The sequence below is a fragment of the Polyodon spathula genome, chromosome 25, assembly GCF_017654505.1.
Source record: "Polyodon spathula isolate WHYD16114869_AA chromosome 25, ASM1765450v1, whole genome shotgun sequence".
NCBI lineage: Eukaryota > Metazoa > Chordata > Actinopteri > Acipenseriformes > Polyodontidae > Polyodon > Polyodon spathula.
In genome coordinates this window covers 1,200,450-1,224,749 of record NC_054558.1, presented here as the reverse complement: position 1 = coordinate 1,224,749, position 24,300 = coordinate 1,200,450, and the positions used below count along the sequence as shown (strand labels likewise).

At 39.7% G+C, this 24,300-nt stretch overlaps 3 protein-coding genes and 1 long non-coding RNA gene across 10 annotated transcripts; 3 read left to right on the top strand and 1 right to left on the bottom strand.

Moving 5' to 3' along the window:
• Positions 1-1,450: 1,450 nt before the first annotated feature.
• On the top strand, positions 1,451-5,099 carry LOC121299750. 2 transcript variants are annotated; one of them, XR_005947469.1, is made up of 11 exons: positions 1,451-1,940; positions 2,056-2,123; positions 2,270-2,343; positions 2,563-2,621; positions 2,720-2,789; positions 3,017-3,090; positions 3,477-3,860; positions 3,988-4,172; positions 4,455-4,522; positions 4,613-4,674; positions 4,882-5,099. It is a non-coding gene; the product is annotated as an uncharacterized LOC121299750 (long non-coding RNA). The 2 variants fall into 2 exon arrangements; XR_005947470.1 differs by having other exon boundaries at positions 3,017-4,172.
• Positions 2,553-16,982, bottom strand: LOC121299733 (nuclear pore complex protein DDB_G0274915-like). Of its 2 annotated transcripts, XM_041227717.1 has the most exons (5): positions 16,878-16,982; positions 15,087-15,610; positions 13,968-14,132; positions 12,813-13,048; positions 2,553-2,756 (listed from the first exon to the last, which is right to left on the bottom strand). In XM_041227717.1, exons 2-5 carry the CDS (start codon positions 15,592-15,594, stop codon positions 2,568-2,570), a joined length of 1,098 nt encoding a protein of 365 aa, XP_041083651.1. In that variant the 5' UTR covers positions 15,595-15,610; positions 16,878-16,982; the 3' UTR covers positions 2,553-2,567. The 2 variants fall into 2 exon arrangements, with proteins under 2 accessions (XP_041083651.1, XP_041083652.1); XM_041227718.1 differs by lacking the exon at positions 2,553-2,756 and having other exon boundaries at positions 12,508-13,048.
• On the top strand, positions 5,202-10,101 carry LOC121299740 (synaptonemal complex protein 1-like). 4 transcript variants are annotated; one of them, XR_005947466.1, is made up of 9 exons: positions 5,202-5,301; positions 5,421-6,803; positions 7,111-7,173; positions 7,295-7,357; positions 7,710-7,826; positions 8,014-8,124; positions 8,233-8,325; positions 8,766-9,030; positions 9,240-10,101. XR_005947466.1 is itself a non-coding variant. In XM_041227732.1 (8 exons), the coding sequence occupies exons 3-8, from the start codon at positions 6,657-6,659 to the stop codon at positions 8,332-8,334; spliced, it is 603 nt and encodes a 200-aa protein (XP_041083666.1). In that variant the 5' UTR covers positions 5,202-5,301; positions 5,421-5,524; positions 5,680-6,656; the 3' UTR covers positions 8,335-8,756. The 4 variants fall into 4 exon arrangements, 1 of the variants encoding a protein (XP_041083666.1); XR_005947467.1 differs by having other exon boundaries at positions 5,421-5,524; positions 5,680-5,797; positions 6,093-7,173; positions 7,710-8,325; XR_005947468.1 differs by having other exon boundaries at positions 5,421-5,524; positions 5,680-7,173; positions 7,710-8,325; positions 9,240-9,617; positions 9,878-10,101.
• A 2,511-nt stretch (positions 16,983-19,493) lies between the features above and the next one.
• On the top strand, positions 19,494-21,978 carry LOC121299747 (thyrotropin subunit beta-like). Of its 2 annotated transcripts, XM_041227749.1 has the most exons (3): positions 19,494-19,568; positions 20,987-21,149; positions 21,369-21,978. In XM_041227749.1, the coding sequence occupies exons 2-3, from the start codon at positions 20,988-20,990 to the stop codon at positions 21,636-21,638; spliced, it is 432 nt and encodes a 143-aa protein (XP_041083683.1). In that variant the 5' UTR covers positions 19,494-19,568; position 20,987; the 3' UTR covers positions 21,639-21,978. The 2 variants fall into 2 exon arrangements, with proteins under 2 accessions (XP_041083683.1, XP_041083682.1); XM_041227748.1 differs by lacking the exon at positions 19,494-19,568 and having other exon boundaries at positions 20,742-21,149.
• The last annotated feature ends 2,322 nt before the right edge of the window (positions 21,979-24,300 follow it).

The window sequence follows — 24,300 nt, the reverse complement described above, 5'->3', positions numbered from 1 at the left end:
ATATATATGGAATATTAAATCATGTAATCAACAAACACGATAAAAAATACTAAATATACAGTACTTAGTACCCAATATTGGGCTTAATACAGAGGTACTGGGTGCTGGTTACAGAGCTGTTAAACTGGTCCAGGAACACACATGCTCGTTATAAACCTCTTCACTGTGCTGTTCTAACGCTGTTACCCTGTTATGCGTTTGTCTACACTCGTGCAAGCCTCAGTCGTCTTGCGGGGTTTTCATACAGCTTACCCACAGGTTTCCCGGTGAGACGCAGTTCTCAGCGGGGTGTATATTCTGCATGAAGCTCCTATGGGAAATGCAAAGGCGTGTTGCGTGAAAAAAAACCTGCAAAGGTGCAGCCTGCTGGCACGCGACCCTGCAGCTCACCTGGAGCGCGCACGGGGCTGAATTCAAACGCGAACGTTCTCTGTGTGGACTGTTGAGCTTCAAGGTTATCAGACCGTGATACTAATACTAATAATAATAATAATAATAATAATAATAATAATAACAATAACAACAGCGTGATTCAGGGACACCCTTTGTCTCGTTAATTTACCTTAAATACAACAAGGCTTTTAAAGCACTCTGCAGTACAGAGGTCATTAAATATAGTGAAATAAATCGAGACATTTTTCAGAGTTTACCTGTAAAATATTGTATTGTACCATTTTAAATGTAAGGGAAGCGTTTGTTATTTGTATTTGCTCATGAAAGATGATGAATAGATAAAATAAATAAATAAATAAATAATAATAATAATAATAATAAATAAGCATGCATATTGACTTGTTTATTCTTATAAACTGATAATCTCCTCCATGTTCTGGAGTTTAATGTCATTTAAATCACAGGAATTTGTGTTCATGGTTTCCACATTGTTTAACATTGTGTTTTTCTAGCAGTGCATTATTTCCAGGCTCAGTACACAAGCTGCACGATGGAGAAGGAGAGACCATTTAAATTGTTTTTACCTCCACGGATCAGTCTTGGCCCGGTGTTTGCTGTAAAACCTCAAGAAATGACGGAGACTGGAGGATTAACCCAGGTACTCAGAGGGGTGGCCCTGTGTAATTTCATTCACTTTATCTAAGAGCAGTCTGTGTCCCAGTAATGTCAGTGTGAATGGAAACCAGTGGTCACGTGCAGTAATTATTGTTGTTATTATTGCTGGCTTAAAGTATTTGTGTTTTTATTTGTATGTTTTTTTGTGCAGGCTTTTGGGAAGCACTTTGATAGTAATGACTCAAGCCTGCCATTAACAAAGACAAACACCTCCAAGTATTCAAAACCAGCCAGTCCAGGTAAATATACACGAGAATGAAGCACGTTGCACAAGCTAGGTGACCCCCACGCACAGCTTACCTTTAAAAAACCTTCTTCAGAAACCTGCCCATAATGTGCCTATATATAACTAGTGTTATTTTTCTCCCCAGACCCTGTTTTAAAGAAGATACCAACAGTGCCAGAAGAAGTGGTAATTTGGAAATGCAGATTTGTATTTTATACATATCTTGTAATGAAGATATTCAGTATTTAAGTATTTGTGTTCACCCCATATCACAGACCACTACTTATGCTGTCCTCTTTAGCGTTAAATTTAGCTAGAACAATACTTTTCTTAAAAAATGCAGATAATTGTACACATGAATAAAATATTCTGGAATATATTGTTATAGCAGTCATCCTTTATTTTTGAACTAATAAGAAAATCAACACCTCTTCTGAAGGTGGTGGGCAGAATTGTGTTCTGTTGATTTATTTGTTCACAGTGCACTGAAAAAGCCAGTCAGCTTTATTCCAAGCTTTATGAAGAAGCTGAGAATATAAAGAGATGGAAAGTGGCCATGGATGCTGAAGTTATACAGAAGGATAAGAAATTACAGGAAAATAAAAGAACTATTGAAAACCAGCGCAAAGCCATTCAGGAGTTACAGGTCAATCACATTTTATTTTTTATTTTTTGTTTTATTCACCAGAGAATTATCTATTTATATATTTGTCAAAGTACTGCTATTTAAGAAAACATGCTTTTATCTTTTCCTTTTTTAGTTTGGAAACGAGAGTCTGAGCATGAAATTGGAAGAAGAGATGAATGAAAATAAAAATATGAACAACAAGTATGTGATTTCTGAGGTTGTAATGTATTAATATTAACAGCAGATGCCATGTAATGCTGTGGCAGAAAAGATTGAATCTGCAAATGTTTGCAAATACTGTATATTGTAAATCTAATGCTGAATGGTGTTATCCCTGTTCTTTACAGAAATTTGGCCACCAGACATTTGTGTAATCTGCTAAAGGAAACTTTTGAAAGATCAGGAGAGAAAATTAATTTATGTAAGTAAATATAAAATCTAATTTGGGAAAATCCTTTAAAACCTTACAGTACTACTTTAACATACTCTTGGAGTGCTCATTAAAGTAATAACTGCACTGTTTTTATGAAATTGTTAGACCAGTAATAATATGCATATTTTCAATTAAGAACTAAACCAATGATCAGTATTTCAATCTATACCTTTATACTTTTAAATAACATTGTTGTTTGAATTTTAGATGAATCAGAGAGAGAAGAAACACATGACCTGCTTATTCAGAATAACAAGGACATCCAGGTAAAAAAAACCCTCTTCTTGAGAATAAAACAACTCATAATAACAGTTTAATTGTACTGTGTTTGTAAATGATATATCTTTGATTTTTTTTTTCCCAGAGGATGGTACTGGCATTTGATGGCCTTCAAATCCAAGCTGAAAATGAAAGAAAGGAGATGAAGATTAAATGTGAGTTTTAAACTGATTAGATCATTATTACTGTGTGTGGAAAATGTAACAAACTTATAACGGATAAACAACCACTGTTTTTCAGTTCTTAATGATCACTTTAATTAGTTAAACAGTTTTTCTATATGTAGTACTGGAGCATCCTGGGAGGATATGTGTGGAGAGGAATAGATTTCATTGAAACAATATGACTCCTTCATTTTTAATTTTTATTTTTAATTTTTAAGTAAAAGAGAGTAAACAGCAGAGTGAGGAACTCATAAGGGAATGTCACGCAGAACTGAGGAAGAAACAAGAACAGGTTTGTCCCTAAAATGGCTTTATGACCCTTTTCCATAACCCCTAGAAATCTCCACAAATGTGGTTCTTTTCTAAACGGGTTTGCTTGCATGATTGGCAACTGGTGTACAGCATTGTGCAAATAAGCAAACCTATATTAAAGGCTGACATTGTATGTGCTGTAAAGATCTGTGAAAGCCCTCAATATGCATTTATTAAGGTACAGTAGATATTTCCATGTATTACTTTACTGAAAACCCTGAAGAAAAAATAAATAGCAGGGACATACATGTTTATAGCCACAGTCATAATCCACAACCCTGAATAAACATGAGCATGCAGAATACTGCCACTTTAAAACGCATAACGTTTGTTTCAGATATTTAAAATAATGTCATTTGTTTACAGGTGTCGCAGCTTCAGCAGAAGTATGATGAAAAAGATAATGAACTTCAGCAAATATGGCTTCATTTTCAAGAAACAAAGCAGAAATATGAGCAGCTAGAAGAAGCAGCAAGTAAATATTCAGTTGGATTGTTTTAATATTAAGTTAGGCATGTTTAACTTGTCAATATGTGTTTTTATGGTAGAAAGGTTGTCCATAAGGTCTGAGAATCGGAATTCCAGAACAATAATTAAACTTATTTTTAATTGTCAGGATTCCAGAACAATAATTAAACTTATTTTTCATTGTCAGGAAAACAATATAAAGATCTACAAGAGTCACATAGAAAACAAGAGGTGCTTTTAGATAACCTGGAAAAAGCAGAAAGCTCCCTTAAAAAAACCCAGGTTTGTGAGAACATCTTTTAAAACTAGAGTCAACATGTGAGGGTTCAGTGGATGTTGTCTGTTGTTTGTTGGACACAAGATCATATACAGAGTTTGCTGGTAATGCTGAATTCTTACCTCTATTTAGAAACGTCAGCAAGTTCTCGAGACAATGTTAGAAACTAAAGAACAGGCACTTGGGCAAGTAATTGTGGAGAAAGACGCAGCCACAGAAGAGCTTAATAAAACGAAAGAATGTCAGGCAGCAGCGATTAAGAAGCTGCAGGATACAGTTCAGACTTTAGAGACATCTCTTACAATGAAGAAACTGAGGTAAAAATGGCACACTTGGAAATGAAGATTTTGTCACAAACTTTTTTGTCAGTAGGCTTGTTTTTCAGAATGAATGCTTCTCGCGTGTTTATGAGTTCTATACAATACAGTTTTGTTTTCAACCTTCCAAGTCCTGGCGTATGACAGCGATTTATTAGATCCCTGGATATCCTTCATATTGATGGACAGGATGTTACATACCATGTTTTATTTTCATTATGCTTTAAATTAAACAAAACATGCTCTGTTTTCCTATTATTCTCAATAGTATTGTTTGTACAGGTCAGAAGAACTCGAAGAGAATTTAAACAACATTTTAGTGGAAGCAAATAAAAAAACTTGTGAATTAGGTAATCAGAAACATTTATTTTCTGAAGTTTCTACATTTATCTGTGCAATGGCTATACTTCTGTTGCCTTATGTTTACTTGTGTGTTTTAGGAGCGATAGAAGAACACAAAAAAGAGAAAGAAAAGGAAATCAAACAGCTTACAGACAAATTGGTAATGCTCCATATATTTATTCTGTTATAAACTGTGATTTTTTGTCAGAGAATTTCCTTGGATTTCAATTATTTATGTAATGATTCCATTTTAAGTTAATCTAGCTGTGATATATGTTTATTTTTTTCAAGTGGAGTATATGTTGATTGTTATAGCATGAGAGAATGTTCTAAGATACATATTTGTATATTGTGTGTCCCTTCATAGGGAATGGCTAGACAGTCCATAACTGCTTTAGAGGAAAAGTTTAAAAATGAAGAGAAAAAGGCTGGGAACCTGATAACTGAACTGGAGGTCAAAAACACAGCCCTGTGTGAACTAAAGGTCTGGACACCTATCTGTTTTTAAAACGTGTTTTACAATATACTGCAACTGTGCTGCACAGACATTTCATAACACTTTAGTCATGATTCATTGGCATGTGCAAAAAGCAGTATAGCTCTATATTCTTTAACCACTAATAACAAACCATCCCTTATCTACAGTACAGTCGGTTTCACTGTGTCTTTCTTTTTACTTCAGGAAGCAGCTGAGCTTCTTTCAGAGGTAAATGGCAACCTTGAGAAGAATATAGAACAGCTGCAGAAAGATCAGGAAGGGTTAAAGCATGTTGTTCAAAATAAAGAGGTTTGTTTCCATACTTGCATCAAGTAAACTTCAGTTGTCTTAATAATTATTATCATTGTACATTTTAAATTTGATCACTTTTTTGTTTCAATGCTTAACAAAGTGATTTTCTTCTTTAGTCTGAAATATGTGAGATTCAAGAACAGTTATCTGCTGCTCTTGGAAAGGAGGGAGTCTCTTTGGAAGAAGTAGATAATTTAAAGATGATCCTCGCACAAAAAGAGTAAGTTATCCTGATTAACTTTGATTATTAGAAAAAATAGGTGCTAAACAGTTTAATTGTAATATTTCCTTTCATAAACCTTACTTGGGTCTCCACAATAAGCGCATGAATGCTTAAATATCTGGCTACATGGCCAATCCTTTCTTTCACAACAGGAAAAGCTATGAAGAGTTAACTTCAAGTTTTAGCAAGCTTCTACTTGATCAAGAACAACTTTCACAGGAGAAAAAGAATATAGTTGTTGAGGTCAAAAACCTTGAAAAACAGCTAAAGGTATGCAAATTTAACTCAGGCTGTGCTAAATTGAAAGTCATTTCAAAAGTTTATGGTCATTGGAGTATGTTGCAGAAAACGTGTATGTAATTCCTTTGCTAAACATTGAGCCCCATATATTTATCATAAAACAAGTCTAGCAGCTGTAACCAATATATTACCACTTGACACCACACAATGGAAACAGCTCAGCTTGGCAGACAGGTTACACATTTTGCCAAGTTCTCCCTGATTAGTATACTTATTTCAATTAACCATACATTAAAAGTACCTTTGAATTTATTCTGAAATTCAGGCCAGTAAGCAAAATGAAGGAAAGGCTAGGAAGGAAATTGAGAAGCTAGAAGAAGAAAACAACAAACTCAGGCAAGTTTTTGTTTGACTTCTAGCAACAGTACTGTATTATGCATAGTACTGTCAGTTTAGAATAGGGGATGCTCAGTGATGAAATAAATCTATTGTTTTGCTTATTGTCAGAGAGGAAATTGAATCGTTAAAGGAAAACATTGAACAGAATGGTGTGGACACAGAAAACAAACTAGAAGAGCATGAAGAAAATGTAAGACTAGATGAGTATTAGACAACAATACCTGAGATTGCATTCTCCCACTGGGGGAAAGAAGTTCTCCTTGTGGTGCTTTAAGGACAGTACAATCCTACATAACCAAGCTCTGAGGTCTCTGGAAGGTACTTTAATGCCACATTGGAAATGTAAGATGTAGGGTCACATTTTAACAATCTCGATTTTTTTCTTTTTAGTAATAGCCTGGAAACAAAGAGGAGCATGGATAGCTCAGTAATGAAATATAATAAAATACTGTTCTGCTTGATTTATTAATGTCACATTCAGTGCTGCTTAATGGGAAATGACTTCAGTGACAGAGACCTTATCATGTGTATTCCTAGAGTCAATCTTTATTTTATTTGTGTATTATTATCACAGAATAAAAGTTTGCACAATGAACTTGCTGAAAAGGACAGGCAGCTCAAGACAGTGGAGACAAAGGTAAAAGACTTCATGTTGATGCCTACATTAACATTTCTATGTATTCCTGTATATCTTATTGAGTGTGTAAAATTATGGACACAAGATTCACAGCAACATTTACAACCTATTAATCTATTTGAAATAATATCGTTTGTAACCCCTAGGAGGTTTACAGTGGTTTTATTGTGAAACAATAAGCTTAAAGGAGTCAACGTTAAAAGACACCAGGGTTTGAAATCTATACTGCTTTAAATAACCAAAACACAAGCCTTTTGTAAAATAATTGTGCTGTCTGAGATAGTAAAACTGCTGCTTATCTTTTTAGCTAAACAATCTGAAAAAGCAAATGGAAAATAAGAGCAAATCTCACGAAGAGCTGCAGCAAGAGGTATATATTCCATATTCATTATAAACATCAAGGAGAACACAAATACTGTCTGTAGGCCACCATGATTATCTCAATATAAGTATACTCTCATTGAATTAACTACATCTGTTTCTTTTACTAGATTAAGAATTTAAAAAGAAAAATGGCAACAGACAGCAAAGCGTGCAGTCAATTTGAAGCTGAGGTATGTACCAATGAAGAAGTGTTTTCAAGCAGTTATATCTCCAGCTCAGCTGCTTTTCACTTTTTATACAAACTTATTATGCCACCCATTTAAATGTATGTTCTGGTATAATGTGCAATGCTGCTAGGGAAGACAGAACCCCCAGTATCCCAGTCTCTGCTATGTGGACTAATGCCCTATCAGGGCTAAATTGAGGAAATCAAACTAATTGCATACCTGAGGTAAAATCAAATGCCACGCAAGGTGAAAAACAGGAAAGGCGACTGAACTGTCCTGCTGTGCTGCCCGTCCCCCAGAGGCTCTCATATTTAGTGAGATTATTATTATTACTCTGTTGTATTTTTTGCTGAAGGTAAATGAATTAAAAATGGAGCGTGAAAATGTGCAAAGACAGCATGATGATGAAATGAAGAATCTTCAGAAGGATTTTGAAGCCAAAACGGTTTCTGAAGCAGAACTTTATGAGGAGGTATTTTCTATTATTGTTGATTTTTATAGCCACACATTTTCTGAAAACACTACGCTATATATTAGTGTGCTATTGCGCACATAGCCAGTATATTTTGGTGTTAGTTTCTCAAATAATACAATAAAAAATGATTCTTGCAAATAAAATCATGACATTAAAAACAAGTCAACGTTGGGAACTTCCACAGGTACAGAAGCTAAAGCTTACAGCTGATGAAGCAGTGAAGAAGCAGAAGGAAACTGAAATCAAATGTCAGCACAAGACAGCTGAAATGGTTGCTTTAATGGAAAAGCACAAGGTAAAACGTGTGATTATAGGTGATCGAAACAGGCACCGAGAGCTATTGCTTTTGGGAGAGGCATTTTAATGACCTGTGGTATTTACTCGTGTTTTTGTAAAATGTCAGAACCAGTATGATAAGATGGTGGAAGAAAAAGATGCTGAACTGGAGCAGCAGAGGAAAAAAGAAATGGAAAAAATTGCAAATAGAACTTCACTGGTAAGATAGCAAGCATCGCCTTAGTGAAATACCTGAATAATTACTGCAGAAAATGCCCACGGAAATAACTGCCTCGCTTTTGATTATTTCACAAACTGTGCTTTTGTATTCTCTTGACAGATAAAGTTTTCCTCCCTAATATTATATTTAGTACATTGTCTATGGCTGTACCCATTGCTGTGTAATATGCAGTTTCCTCAGAAAATTCCCATTTCTCAAAGAATAGTGTAAATATACATCTTTTTATCACTTAAAAATACAGCAAACATTTGTTTTTTTGACTCACTACCCGTCACATTTAGGAAAGTGGTAGCCAGTTTAGTTTGCTTCCAGTAAACGATTGTCAAAATGCTCATAAATGTTATTTCCTATTATATAAATAATATATAGATATACATTAACATCGTATTTAGATGTAATAGCAACATTTGTTTTTTTAGGAACAGGAATTGTCCCGGATCAATAATGAACTGTCATATTTCAAACAACAACTTCAAACTGTGAAAAAAGAAAAGGTCAGTCTATATATTTTGCATACAATTTGATGCTCCAGTTTTATGATTTTAGATGCTAACTTCATATTGTTGTTAATCTCAACTCATTTTTATGTAATACGTTATCTTTTCATTGCAGGAAAAGATAGAAAAAGAAGCTAAAGTATTGAAAGAAAATATCAAGTTTTTGAAAGAAAAACTGAAAAAGAGGGTACAATATATTTCATTGAAAAATACAAATCACTATATAAATCTATATGACTTCCTGATGGGTGTATTTTAATTATCTAAATACTATAGGGACTTTGAGGAATGTTGATGTGCTATTAAGAGTAGAAAAACACACCAGCAGTGTTTATATAAAGTTAAGGTTGATGGGTAAGATCATTAAAATACCATTTTTTTCTTCCAAATTTGTAGGATATTATGGAACAAGAAGTCAGAATCTTCCAGGAGAACCTGCAGTCTACAGAGGAAGAGACTGAGAGAAAGGCAAGATTTATGGATACAGCAGTTTCGACTAAATATACTGGATACTGATTGACTTTCAGTAATTTAAATGATTTTTTATTTTTTTTTACTAACCTCTAATCCTAAAATTGTGTTACATTTTAGACGCAGGACACATACCCCCAAAAGAGCAGTTTTAGTTTAGGAAGCAGAAAGACTACTCCTTGCAATAAAACTGCGGGGAGTGCTTTGCTGAAACCTGCAAAGAAAGGAGAAAAGGTTGAACCTGCCATGCATACACCTGTATGGACCCCAGCCAGAAAAATGCAAGCTACTCCGAATGTAAAGGTGAAAAGAGACAATCCAGAACATGCATTCCAGAAACACTTTTCTGTTATGAATTTGCTGCTATGTGTTGTGGCTCTTTATTTGACGTACGTTTGTCTTCTTTCCTAAAGCTGTTTGTGAGGGTTGCATTGTTATTAACACACCTGTTTTAGTTTGGTGTACAGTAGCACTACAGCAGCATTGTGAAGGAGATCTGGTCATACCTGTTTTATATCTGAATAGTCTCTTTTAAATTCACGTTAAGATTGTGTTGTTTTTAGAGTTACACAATACGGACACCGCCTCCTTCTGCTGGGCAGTCAGTGCAGAAAGGAATATTCACCCCAATGGTCGATGAAACATTAAAGAAAAAGAGAAAAGTTGCCCTGGATCTTGATATGCAGTCTAACAGCTCTGAGAAGAGTGATTTGCTGGTAAAGGTATATATATATATATATATATATATATATTGTGAAAGATCCTTTCACTTTTCACATTCGTTGCCCCTTTCAAAGTAGACCCAGGACACAGAAATGGAATTGATTTAAGCTCTGACGCGCACTTTTAATAAACACCAATCAAATAAATTAAACAAAACAAACAAACACCTAGCTCCTTCTCTGGAGCACTAACTATACCGTCTGGAACCTAACTGAACCAGGACAGCTAAGCTGTTTACCTGTAACCCAGACACAACTCACAAGGGTTAACACAGCACTTTACCTTGACTGCTTGGAAGCAGACCACACCTTCTGCCTCCCTACACACAGCAGCCCCAAGCAAACTGCCTGTCTCTCTTAAATACCCTGCACCTGGCTCTAATTTACAACTGCCACCAGGTGCAGGGGATTACTAAACAATTAAGCAATTAAACAATTAGACCCAAATGTGCATTCTCACAAGTTTTAGCAGGGAAGGATTTTAACCCCCTCCCTGCTACCTTACAATATATATATATATATATATATATATATATATATATATATATATATATATATATATATATATATATATATATAGTTTTGCTTCTATAAGGAGCAGTGTATAATTTAATTTAGGAGGAGGCCACCTAGACCTCTTTTCTGTTGAAGAATCCACATTTACCAAAGTATTTTTAATTTCATTGACTTCCCTAGATATATCTGTATATTTTAGATACTGTTGTTCCAGAATCTTAAATTGCCAGGCGTTTGCTTACAGATCTTATCTTTATTTATTTTAGAGTGTTTCCACAGAGGTTGAAGCATTTAAAAGCCTGTATAACAGTGATCCTCACGCTCTGCGCCTGTGTGGTGAAACTGGCAAAACGGTATTGTTTCATTTTCTTTATAGTATTATGAAACTTACTCTTAGGCTTAATGCTATATCTAGAGTATCAGCTGGCATGCTTGACTGCCTGCATGTCATGCCATTCTCTTGCATTTGATATTTTAGGAGCATTTTGCAGTAAAGTCTCCTGGTATGGCTTTGAAACTAGCAGCTGTTAAAAAGATGCGTGAGGCAGGGTGGACAGCAGTTACAAATCCAGAAAGGAAGAGGAAAATGAAGGCAGCTGAAAAATTCTTTGAATAAATTAACAGTCACTGATTAGTGACATTTATTGCATGTTTAAATGACCAATAGTATGAGAATGTTGTTGTGTTATACTGTTTAAGATTGTTCATAAAATCATTTAAAATGGCTTTAAAACTTAACGTTCAATTGAAATGGGTATTTTTTATATAAACAGCTTAAGTTGTTTACCATTAAGTCTGTTAAAATAACCCTGAAGAAGAAAGTGTTGTGTTGTTTTTGCAGTTCTGTAATTTGCTAAGGATTTGTTTCTCATTTGTGTGCACCTCATAAATGAATGAACTGGCCAAATCTATAATTTAAAACAATAACACAGCCATTCACTGTTAAGTACTTTTAGTTTAAAAAAATGTAATGTTGCATTTCTGAAACTGGTTGATCTTGTCATTATTTACAGTATACTTTCTACAGTATGCACCTTCAGTAGTTCTGTTCAGCATCTTTGAAATCCTGCATACCTGTTTGTAAGTCAACAATTTAGACTTTTTTTTAGAAGACACACAATAACTAAGGACAGAAAACATTGCAAATAGAAAATAATTTCAGATTGTTCAATCTTTATAGGACTAAAATCTAAATGAAAGAAAACCACACACATTTATGGCCAATTAAAAAGATAAGATCATCATAAAAGGGAAGAAAGATAATCTTTTACTGGTCTTAATTAATAGTTATTTATTTACTAGCTATTTACCAAAAGTGCTGAAGTTCCCTTGTTTGAGGATCTAATCTGTAAATAAGGTTCTAGCATGTGCACAGTATCAGATTCTAAACAATAAATACAACACTTGTGCCTTTTTCCCTTTTGGTGTTGATTTGAAGCAAAAAATAATAACTTTTTTTAGGAAAAAAGCAAAATTGCAGATGTGATCAGATATAAGGTTAAGTATTATAAACAACATACATTAGTTAAGAAGAGTTTTAAGTAATTATTTTAAGTAATTACAAAATGATTTTGTTTTTACACATTTAAGTGCAGCTGCTGTAACTTGTGTCAGTCTATTAACCTGAAGTGCTAATTAATAATTATTCAATAAGACAGTTTACATTTTTTTTTTTGTGCAAATTAAATTTAACAGGACACAAAATATAACAGAGTTATCAAAGCCTATTAAAGATAGACATCTGGAATATGAACTTGAGATATATGTAAATGCTAAATATTTAGCAGCCCATAGTGATTCCTGGAAAAACAAAAAGCAGAACATCTACATTCACATGGGTACATAGGGAATTCGAACCCTGCAAGCTAAATCTCCACATGTTGTTAGGTAAGGGCTGTCTTAATTGGCTGAAGTGTATCGAGACCTTCTCGTAGTTACCCATAATGTGTTTTCCGGTTTGTAGTAGCAATGGTGTAAGTTGCCCTGTTTGAGAAGTTGAAAATCTAAATCAAGTGGAAATCATCATCACGGGAGAGGTTCCTCTGAAAAACACAAGATGACATAACAATATTTCCTGAGCATCACCCCTCCCTATTTTTTCATTATGGGCCTCTGCGATATCTTGAATAACGGACTACAAACAAACAAACAAAAAAGATTAAGCATGACAGTTCAATAAGTACGTACAGTACCACCGAAACGTCAGCTTACACCTTCCTGTTTGGGTCTCGTGGTGGTTGCAGAATGAAATGAATCAAACCTCTTCAGGGGGAGCCTGAAATGTTTCAAAGGTAGACCCTTCAATACTGGGGGGCCTGCCCTGTTCTTCTGGCAAAAATTCCAGCCGAAACTGAGGGGCTCTGGAGCCAAAGGGCCGATGCTCTGGGTGGAGTTCTTCGTCCTCCTCAACAGTCATGTTTGGGTTGTAGATTCGGATGCCATCATACAAGCCTCCTGAAATGACCAGCGTATCATCTGGGGCGCTGTATCTGTCCACTGTGAAGACAAACAAGCAGGTAAAGTTCGATCTCCACCTACACATTGCAACTAGATACGCTAACATTTGCACAAACAAGTTGCTAGCAATCCCATTGTACAGACAACAACTGATGGCAAGTTTACTGATTGCTCAAAAACAGAACCCTGATCTGCTCCTGTAACCAATTCTGGGCAACTGCTTCCATTATAAAAAAAAAAAACAGCAACATCCTACAAAAGTTAGTGAAACGTACACAGTGCAGAAGAAAGATTACACAATATTTTTCCATCTTGTTTAGATTCATACATGTTCCCATTCATAAGTTATTTTTTTGTAAGACTTGGCGCTTTGTATTTTCTAATGACTATGACAATGGAGCTTATTAACACAGCAGGGGGAAAAGCACACGGATGGAGAAACACACACTAGAAATAGGGAGCTCTTCTCTATAAACTCATGCCTGAACACGTTTACCGACAGGTAAAAAGTATTCCCGAAGATCCTAAAAGTACAAGCTTAGCCTTGTCTTGCCTCAGGGAGATGATAAACAAAGCACACAATCCCAGTGAAGAGTCCAAACCACATACTACTAGCTCAAAGTCTTCTGAGTAACATTCTGAATAAAAGGATGCTAATGGTGAGCGGTGAGCTATCAGATATGAATTAGAATATACTGCTCAGTCTTGTAACCTTTATACTAGTCTCTTTAACCCTTTAGATTCAGCCAGTCCTTAGACTGTTCACCCACCAACGTCTGTTCGCTAGAAATGTATGTGCTTTCTGCTTCCCTGATTACAGTTAGGTGGCGCAGTGTGTGTAGGGGGCAGTTTGTCCTGCCCTTCGGAGCAGTGTACAGAGCGGGGTGGTCCTCAACAGAAGAGCACAGAACCCCAGACTGGCCCCGGAGGAGTGGAGAGTGTGCAGTTAAAGACTGACCTGTCTCGTCTGCAGTGTTGTACAGAGGCCGGTGTGAATACTGAGCGCTCTTCCTCTTGCACTTGTTCAGGCTGTACATGACGAGCACGAGGACAGCCACTCCGAGAACAGTGCTGAAGAAGATGGTAATCGCCATTTCTGAATTGTTGAGTCCAAATCGCTTGCCTTGAAAAAACCAAGAGAAAAGCATGCATTAACCTTACAAAAAAGTGAAATGAGGTGAAAATGAGGTTTTCCAAAGATTTCTACATTTCATGACAGTGGTATTATACGATTATCATTGTAATTAATTTATTTGGCAGACGCCTTTATCCAAGGTGACTTACAGGTTACAATGCTAAATCAATATTTAAATACTTTACAATTTACAGTAAGTGCAAATTACACTACTAAAATATAATATGAAATAAGATGCAACAAGTTATGGTTACAGCAATTTGTATCTACAGATATAATATTAAGATGAGAGGAGGCCATTCAGCCCATCAGGGCTCGTCCTCTTCCTAGTAGCTGACTAATCTCAAAACAAGTCTGGTCTTATAGGATCCCAGTGATTCAGAATCAACAACGTGGCTACAAAGGTAACCCAATCCACCCCCTCCCCACTCTCTGTGTAACCAAGTGCCTTCTGCCCGCTTTCCTAATTCCAGATCCACTTAGCTTCCAACTGTGGCCTTCTGGTCCTGGTTCTTGCACTGCTATCAAAGTCTTGGGTAGGGTTAGTGCAGCACAAACTGATTAGCCAAGTATTCAGATGAGCTCTCCACAGAAACCAGGTGCGGGCAGTCAGGTGAGGTCACTGGAGTTGATTGGACTAGTTTACCATTCCAAGAGAAACAAGTGAAGGGTTTGTGATGAGCGCTGCTTTTCTGAGACTGTGGAGAACAGTGATCCAGCCAAACCCAAGCAGCTGTGTCTTCACTCGTTTCTCTTGGATTGGTAAATTAGCCCAATCAGCCGAACACTCAAATAACCAAACACTCAAATAACCAAACACTCAAATAACCAAACACTCGAATAATTGGTCTATGCAGCTCCGGTTAGGGTTAACTTTGTCAAGCCCATTTTAAGATTTTAAACATTCAAGCACGCCTTGTCCACAGCTCCACAGATCCTCACCTAAGTTGTGAGTGCTGACGAGGGTCGTGTAGAAGGAGGCGGGCTGCACTGGGAGGCTCCCGGTGACACTGGGGGCTCCGCTTGTTACAGATTCATTCTGGTCTGGCTTCAGGCTGGTGGGGATCGTGCCAGCGCTGGTCTGAATGGCGTGAGTAGTGGGCGGTGTTGTGACAGGGGGCGCTGTGGTACCCTCTGTCTCATTCACTGGGGTTGTAGATTCATTAGCAGTAGGATACAGAGTAGTTAAAGTGGAGCTGTCTGTAGAAACAAGCGCTGTTGTTGCAGCCCCAGACTCGCTGGTGTTGACCTGGGGACCTGCAGATGGGGCTGTGGCTGGAACGTGCATGGTTCCGTTGGATGTGGTCGTCATAGCATTCTGTTGTGTGGCAGGAGGGGGAGCGGAGGTTAGACTTACACTGCTGTTAGATAGAGAGGTGGGAGGCAATGACAACAGCAGATACAATCCGACTACAGCGAAAAAAGGTCCAGGTTTTTGCCCAGGGGTCATGGTTTGTGTTTAAAACCTGAAAGAAAAAAGAAGAGCTCTGAGTTGAATATGTATCCATCGTCATCATTATTATAAACACAAGCAATCAGACATTTGTTTTAGGAGCTCAGCAGCACTCAGCTGTTCAAAAACATGTAAACAATGACTAGGCAGGCTTCAGTACAGTGCGCGATCCCGGCTCCAAACTGCATAGCTTCAGTTCAAACCAAAATCGTTTCCAAACAGCAGCTCTCATTCCCGGAGTGAGCAGGCCTCCTTCTGAAGACTTGGCTGCGCCCTAACATACCTGAGTTTATAAAGCCATTTGGTGTCAAACAACAAAGAACAACAAGGTCAACAACAAGCTCTTCATTGTGACAACTGCACCAGCTCAACTACCCTACCACACACAGTTACACAAGACCGCGTCGTGCAAGATTACACTGTGAAAACAACTGCACCAGCTCAACTACCCTACCACACACAGTTACACAAGACCGCGTCATGCAAGATTACACTGTGAAAACAACTGCACCAGCTCAACTACCCTACCACACACAGTTACACAAGACCGCGTCGTGCAAGATTACACTGTGAAAACAACTGCACCAGCTCAACTACCCTACCACACACAGTTACACAAGACCGCGTCGTGCAAGATTACACTGTGAAAACAACTGCACCAGCTCAACTACCCTACCACACACAGTTACACAAGACCGCGTCGTGCAAGATTACACTGTGAAAACAACTGCACCAGCTCAACTACCCTACCACACACAGTTACACAAGACCGCGTCGTGCAAGATTACACTGTGAAAACAACTGCACCAGCTCAACTACCCTACCACACACAGTTACACAAGACCGCGTCGTGCAAGATTACACTGTGAAAACAACTGCACCAGCTCAACTACCCTACCACACACAGTTACACAAGATCGCGTCGTGCAAGATTACACTGTGAAAACAACTGCACCAGCTCAACTACCCTACCACACACAGTTACACAAGACCGCGTCGTGCAAGATTACACTGTGAAAACAACTGCACCAGCTCAACTACCCTACCACACACAGTTACACAAGACCGCATCGTGCAAGATTACACTGTGAAAACAACTGCACCAGCTCAACTACCCTACCACACACAGTTACACAAGACCGCGTCGTGCAAGATTACACTGTGAAAACAACTGCACCAGCTCAACTACCCTACCACACACAGTTACACAAGACCGCGTCGTGCAAGATTTCACTGTGAAAACAACAGCACCCTGAAGACACGGTTTGGTCAGTACTTACCTGAAGCAGCTGTCTGTCTCCGCTCTGCTCAGTGAAATCGACGTGTTTTTACCACTTCCTTGCTTCCACAGCTCTGTTGTCGCTCCCTGGAGGGCTGGCTGGGAGTGGATCCTCACGTCACAGAGCAGGTAAGGGGGGAGGGGAAGGGGGGCAGGTCCTGTTCCTAACTTCCTCTGTTAGTCACAGCTGTTAGAATTACGCCTGTGCTTATATAAAACTTCACTTCATGTCTCCGCTAGCAGTGTTTCTGTACCAAAGGGCAACTATATTGAATTACATTGCCAGTAAGACAGTAGTGAACCTGCACACAGATCTCCTGCAGTACCACACTATGCACTTTTGTTGTGTGCAGTGTTTGCTCTGAATCCATTGTGCTGGTGCTGTTTGCAATGCTGCGGTCTGCTGATCATTCCAAAGGTGGAGAGAGCTGCCTGGAAACCCGACGACTATGGAGACGAGTTCCCACCAGCCTCACAGAGGCTCCCATTCACAGCATGGGAAGCACAAAGCATTTGTCACACAATCCTGTGCATAGCATTAACAACCATTTCAATTTTTTCCCCCTGAGTTTACCTGTAAAGGTATCTAGATTTTGCACCCACTAGAATTAATTCCCCTCCCACGCAAATGAGCATGCAATCCCATAGGCTTAAACCAGTCTTGTATTTTATTTGTAGCAAAACACAATACTTCCCAAAATATGGTTTCCCATTAAGGAGGACACGGCTTCCATCCCATTACAGAATACTCTGAAGAAGACACTGCAAGAAAAACCAACCAGCGTGAGACTAGCAGCAGCATTCCACTAAACACCTCAATCCTGACTGAGCAGCCCCCAGCAAAGCAGGCTTCTCAATGGAAACGTGTCCCCAGCACACAGCCAGCTACAAATGCTATGGAAAATATGAAAAACGAAACACTGCTAAAATGGCACTGTATCGCTGATCATTTGATTAAACAGACGGTTCATGACAAGCACGTCCACCAGATGGTGCTATTGTACTACCTGCAGACCTATAGAGAGTAACTCGTCAGGCTTGGCTGCTGGTTCAGCCTGCTGAAAGATAATACATTCGTAAAGAAAAGCTGTTGTGTAAAGTGTAAGGAGAACATAATGAACCCTGAGAGAACTGCCAGACTCACAGTAACCCACAGTCCCACCAGGTTCACCTAACCCTAACCCTAACCCTAAACCCTAACCCTAACCCTAACCCTAACCCTAACCCTAACCCTAACCCTAACCCTAACCCTAACCCTAACCCTAACCCTAACCCTAACCCTAACCCTAACCCTAACCCTAACCCTAACCCTAACCCTAACCCTAACCCTAACCCTAACCCTAACCCTAACCCTAACCCTAACCCTAACCCTAACCCTAACCCTAACCCTAACCCTAACCCTAACCCTAACCCTAACCCTAACCCTAACCCTAACCCTAAACCCTAACCCTAACCTAACCCTAACCCTAACCCTAACCCTAACCCTAACCCTAACCCCTAACCCTAACCCTAACCCCTAACCCTAACCCTAACCCTACCCTAACCCTAACCCCTAACCCTAACCCCTAACCCTAACCCCTAACCCTAACCTAAAACCATGTAGTCCCACACCGAGAACTGAGCCCCCGCAAGCCATGCTGTACAAGTTAATGCAAACCCGACCGATATCCCTTCTTGTTACTGACTAGAAACTACCAGCAAAATCTTAACGGGTTTCACAAAACAGACTTTTTCTTATTGAAATGATTAGAAACATTTTTATTTCCAAGAAGAAAATAACACTAAATTGATTAGACCTGTTTATCTTGCAGCTGTCATTTAAAGCCTGTTCATGTTTGAGAAAGAATATGACCCCTTATAAGAAGTGTAGAGTGCCTGCTTAATCGATTCACTGATAATATATATGAGCACAGTTTAAAGTAGGATTGATTCTGCCCCAGAGAGACACCCTTGTGTTTTAAAGAGACGGAGCAGGCAGCTCTGGAAGAACAAGAGCTTGTCGTCAGCACAATTTAATTAGGTTCAGATCCAACGAAGGCAGCGCAGGCTGCAAAAGCCTTCGACCCGGCTAATGCAAAATTAAATGACAAAAAAACCCAACAACATCGGATTGAGTTTCACAGGGAGCTATTGTGATATTGACTTTGTTTATATAACGAGACTGTGTGGTAGCTCTCTGGCAGTCATTAGGGCTCTTCGTTTGTTAGTCTGTATTAGTTGCTATGCACAAAATCCTCCTGTATGACCGATAATGTCTGTTCAATATGGACATGTGGTAATAGCCATGCCATTTTCAGTCACAATAGCCAAGATAGCAGATCAGATCTGCTCTGCTAAATGGCTGATTAGTGTCACTGTAAGCAGAGTGAGCAGATGTTTTGTAAACATCCCCTTTTGAACTTCAATATCCTGCTTTCAGTTTTCATGATTATGAATCTTTCTTGAGACTCCTGGGTCAGCCTCTTGACTATTCCCAAGCAGGTATGCGCCCGAGACGAGCTGCTAAGCTCCTTGCATGAAATCCGATCTGCCCTGCTTGCCCAGTAAGGCGCGCGGTTTGGGCTGATTTTATCCCAAGCGAATTGATGCACCACTAAAAAGGGTCAGAGGGGATTATCGTCCTTGTATAAAGTCTCAGTGTGGAGAGATAGCAGAGTGTCAGACTGTCCCCTGAGCTCCAAAACACATACAGGTAAGTGGAGAGTGTATTAGTTTTTTTACATGTCTTGTTAAAATGTATTGCAGTGTGTTTAGCCTAAGAATAGACTGTTACCTGTATTGAGAATCATTTGTTTAGTGTCTATTCTCTTTGCTTCGTATGAATCTTACTCGAATTCTTTACTGTATACTAGATTATCTGTGCTTGCTGTTGCTTCTGCACAGATCATTATGTGCCACACTTGTTAACTATTCCAAGGCTTCTGAAAAGACTCCTCTGAGGTAACTGCAGGGAAGTGAGGTGGGGGTGCATATGAAGGCTGCACTGTATAGTGGAGCACACAAGTGATAACTTTCCCTTCCAGCATTATACAGAAACTCCTCTAGCCCAACACTGTTTTTCAATTCAGCTAGGAAAGGTTCTTCTCTAGCAGCAGCCCAACGTGGGCAAGAGGCATTCAGCAAACCACTGAAGCAGTGTCTTCTTTCTGTTTACCTGCTCTCCCAGAGTGTAGGAAATACACTGGTACACCACACCACAGAGAACAAATGCGGTTCCTCTTACATCCACTGGGGGCAGAGTGCGGCAGGGGCTGGTTACCGGTAATAGTTACACTATGCATTAGTTAAGACAACTGTGCTATACCAGGCTTGTCATGCTGCAGAAGTAAAGTGATGCGTGCAAGTCAGCGTTTTAATTATAGCAATCCTATCTAATGGCTTGGCATCCGCTGTCAAATTCATACCACTGCAATGAATCTTATTCCAGGGTCACTGTTGAGAGCTGTTTGGAACACACGTCACCCCGCCCCTCAGTGAGAAGGAAGATTAGAGCTGTGAAAAGGGTTTGTGTCTGTGATGAACCCAACCCTTTACACAGCTAGGGATCAGCCTGGATTTCATACAAATGACTCTTCATGTAAGGGAGGTGCGATGTGAAAACAAGTGAATAGTATAGAGGGAAATCAAGCAGAATGTACAGCGATGTTTAAAAACGAAACCCACTCAAATTCAGACGTTTCGACTAGAAAGACTTCTGTGAAGTATCGTTTATTTCATTATTCTTAATTCGGCTCTATTAAGGGTTTATGATTATGGATGAAGATGACACTAAAGTGTTAGTTTAGGATCCATTCTGCTCCAATAAATAATGCTGAGGTTACATTTCCTTATTGCATATCTATTACTGACTACGCATTTACGCATAACATGAACTTCTGCACATGCTTAACTGTTTATGAATTAAATACCTATTTCTAGATGAACTAAGATGTCACTGAATAGTTCCTTTCGCATTCTAATAACGCACTTGTTCTAATCAGTTCCCAGTCAGTTCCATGTTCTACACATTTGGCTCAGGCGTTGGCGTATCGTTCTGATGTCGCTCATCACTCATGAGGAGCGGAGGTAATGAATGCATTCGGACCTGGTTTTATTTTCTCGTGCTTGCAGGATGAGTGCTGCTGTACTGACGTGCGCCCTCCTCTGTCTGGCAATGAGCAATGCCTGGTCCCTGTGTGAGCCCACTGCATACACGCTCTACGTGGAAAGAAACGAGTGCCCCTACTGTGTGGTCATCAACACCACTATCTGCGCTGGCTTCTGTGTCACACGGGTAAGAGCGGAGAGCCATTCCTGCTTGCTAATGTTGACCCAGCTGCCTGTCTGTATCATACTGTAACTCAGACAATGTGAAAGCCTTCTCCTCGAAACACACCCCAGTAATAAAAACAGCAGACAGGGCTGGCGTTTGACCTCCAGAGCTCCTGGCAGTGAAGAACGGTGTGACCTTCAGGCATCCTATAATGTTTCAAGGCTTGTAATTGCATTTCAGGACGTGAACCTGAAGAGCCTTCTTCCCAAGTCAGCTGTGTCACAGAGGAGCTGCACCTACCAGGATCTGAGCTACCACACGGTGACCCTGCCAGGCTGCCCGCTCCACAGCAACCCCTCGTACTCCTACGCCGTGGCGCTGAGCTGCCGCTGCAGGAAGTGCAACACAGACTACAGCGAGTGCACCACGGAGACCCTGCGCCCCAGCCAGTGCACCAAACCACCCCGTGAGGCCGACAGCTACCGCGGCCAGAGCAACTTCATCCAATAGGGGCCACGGCCGCCGGGCAACACACTCGCATAGGGAGGGGGTTACAGGGGAGAGGGCGAAGGGGGCATGACAGGGGCCAAACATACAATATTTTCTATGGAAGTTGTGCCACCTTTAATAGAACTAGCGTTGTGTATGTCATCTGCAGAAATGGACCGGGCCGCTTTCTTGATTTTCCCACTTGTGTTCTAAGTAGGCCCACTTGTGAGGTTTTTTTGTTTTGTTTTGTAAAAGCGCATTCCTACGACGCTTCAAGGCGTCTCACACACGGTGTTTCGTGTACGTGTTTCATGTATGAACAGTGATCTTACATTCCTTGCATGTTTCAATGTGCGTTCAATAAATCCTTGTTGGGACATAAAGCCTGTTTTATTTCACTGAGCTACGGTTTCTCCTTCCTGTTCTGTGGGTTGGACACAGGGCACGGCAGCTTGAAAAACACAACTAGTTCAGCGAAGTCGTTTTCAATTCACAATGTGTCTACTTATTAAAAGAATGAACTGATGCACTTTCCCAAGAATCCCTCGCTGGGCTGCACAGAGTCCCAACGAAGGACCAATAAGAGACCATGTTCACAAGAGGAATTTCAAAGTGCTGATGAGCTCAATATAAACTTTTCACTCAAGTTAACCATTAGCCTGTCCCCCTTCCCATTATAAAACTCCACCTCAGAGTTTTTGCAGTGTTTTTACAGTGTATTTGCACAGTATTTTTCCAGTGTTTATGCACAGTGTTTTTGCTGTGTTTTTCCAGTGTTTTTCCAGTATTTTTGCAGTTTCTCCATTATTTCCCTGTAGTTATACTTTGCATTAATATACTTCAGTCTGGTTTACCATGTTTATTAATCTGCTTTACCATACCTTGCTAGTCTTTGCAATGCTTACCCATGCTTTATCATGCTTTCACTGAGCTTTTCATGCTTTTGTGATAGTTAACTATTTATCCATTATTATTAATTACTATTATGATTAACTCTGACTCACAGTCAACCCAAACCCCCAGCACTTTAACAGTCAAATATATTACTATAAAAGTTTTATTTCTATTTCACTATTGGCCTAAGGGTTCGAATCTGTTGCTATGGAAACCAGGGAGGAGTGCAGAGAACAGACGGTCTATTATTAAGGTTCATTGCAAATCCGGTTCAAGGTGGGGAGAAGCACATGTGGGAATGAAAGAGGTGAAGGACATCAGAAATCCAGGGAAAACTGGGACAAGAGCCAAGAGCAGCAGTGTGCTCAGGCTACTGGAATAGTGGGAGTTTATTCTCTTTGGGAATATCTGCAAGTAAATGATTAGAGAAGTCTGTTGTCTATATAAAGCTGTTGTGGTTAATCTTTTTCAAGTGTGTGGCTGCAGGCTGCCTTTCTCACACTTACTGGAACTAATTGAAGTGTTTCCACTTTTATTTCTGTTTGGCTGCGGATTATTCCACGACCACTGAACTGCACAAGGTTAACTTGCTGCTTCTGTGCTCAGCTGAGGGGAAATGAAATCTTAACGGTCTGTCGTTTGGGAACCACATATAACAATGTGACGAGTGAGCCAGTAACAATATATAGCCATGGTGATGGTCACCAAGCTACAGCCATGTCTGGAGATTGCAGGGAGACATGACCAGCGTTATCGTGTAATAATGCGCCGTGCCCAGGTGCTTATCCAACTTCTTTGGCATGCAAATTCTCAAGCATCATGTTCATGTAAAATATTCCACATTCTCAGCTGACTTCCTCTTTACTGTGCAGTCATGTGACTAGGGTTAGATTAACAAGAGTGTATAAGTCAGGGGAGAAGAGAGGGGATTCCCCAGTGCCAGGACAGTTTCTTCATTTATCCCCCCCCCCCCCTACAAAATCCAATGAGCCCACCCCCCCCAAGAGAATGTATCAACATGTCTGTGAAGACTATATGTGGATGACACCCTCCCCTCCCTTCATAATCCCTGACCCCACGCTTAGTAGATAATGCATCCAGTGCTTTTCCATTCCCAATGTAACTTTCAAACAGCCTCCTGTCCAGTGTGGACACCACTGCTGTATGAGTCAGGAATACCAGTGAGCACACAGTCCTTTACAGATCACAGCAATGTAACTTTCAAACAGCCTCCTGTCCAGTGTGGACACCACTGCTGTATGAGTCAGGAATACCAGTGAGCACACAGTCCTTTACAGATCACAGCAATGTAACTTTCAAACAGCCTCCTGTCCAGTGTGGACACCACTGCTGTATGAGTCAGGAATACCAGTGAGCACACAGTCCTTTACAGATCACAGCAATGTAACTTTCAAACAGCCTCCTGTCCACACTGCTGTATGAGTCAGGAATACCAGTGAGCACAAGTCCTTTACAGATCACAGCAATGTAACTTTCAAACAGCCTCCTGTTCAATGTGGATACCACTGCTTTCAGAAGCTCTGAGCAACGTGTTTCCATTGTCCTGCCAGAAAGCTGCAGGGTGCTCAGACCGGTTCAACAAGTAAGCCGACGCCTATTCTCTTGCTATGGCACACCGCCCAGCTCCACTCCCCTCCCCAAGGCTAGAACGGAATACCATTCCTGCTTTCCAGAAGGAATTTTAATCTTGCGAACAGCCCTGAACAAAGCTTCTGAACAGCAGTGTGTGCAGCAGAAATAGATGTCCTTATTAAAGCCCTTTAAACTT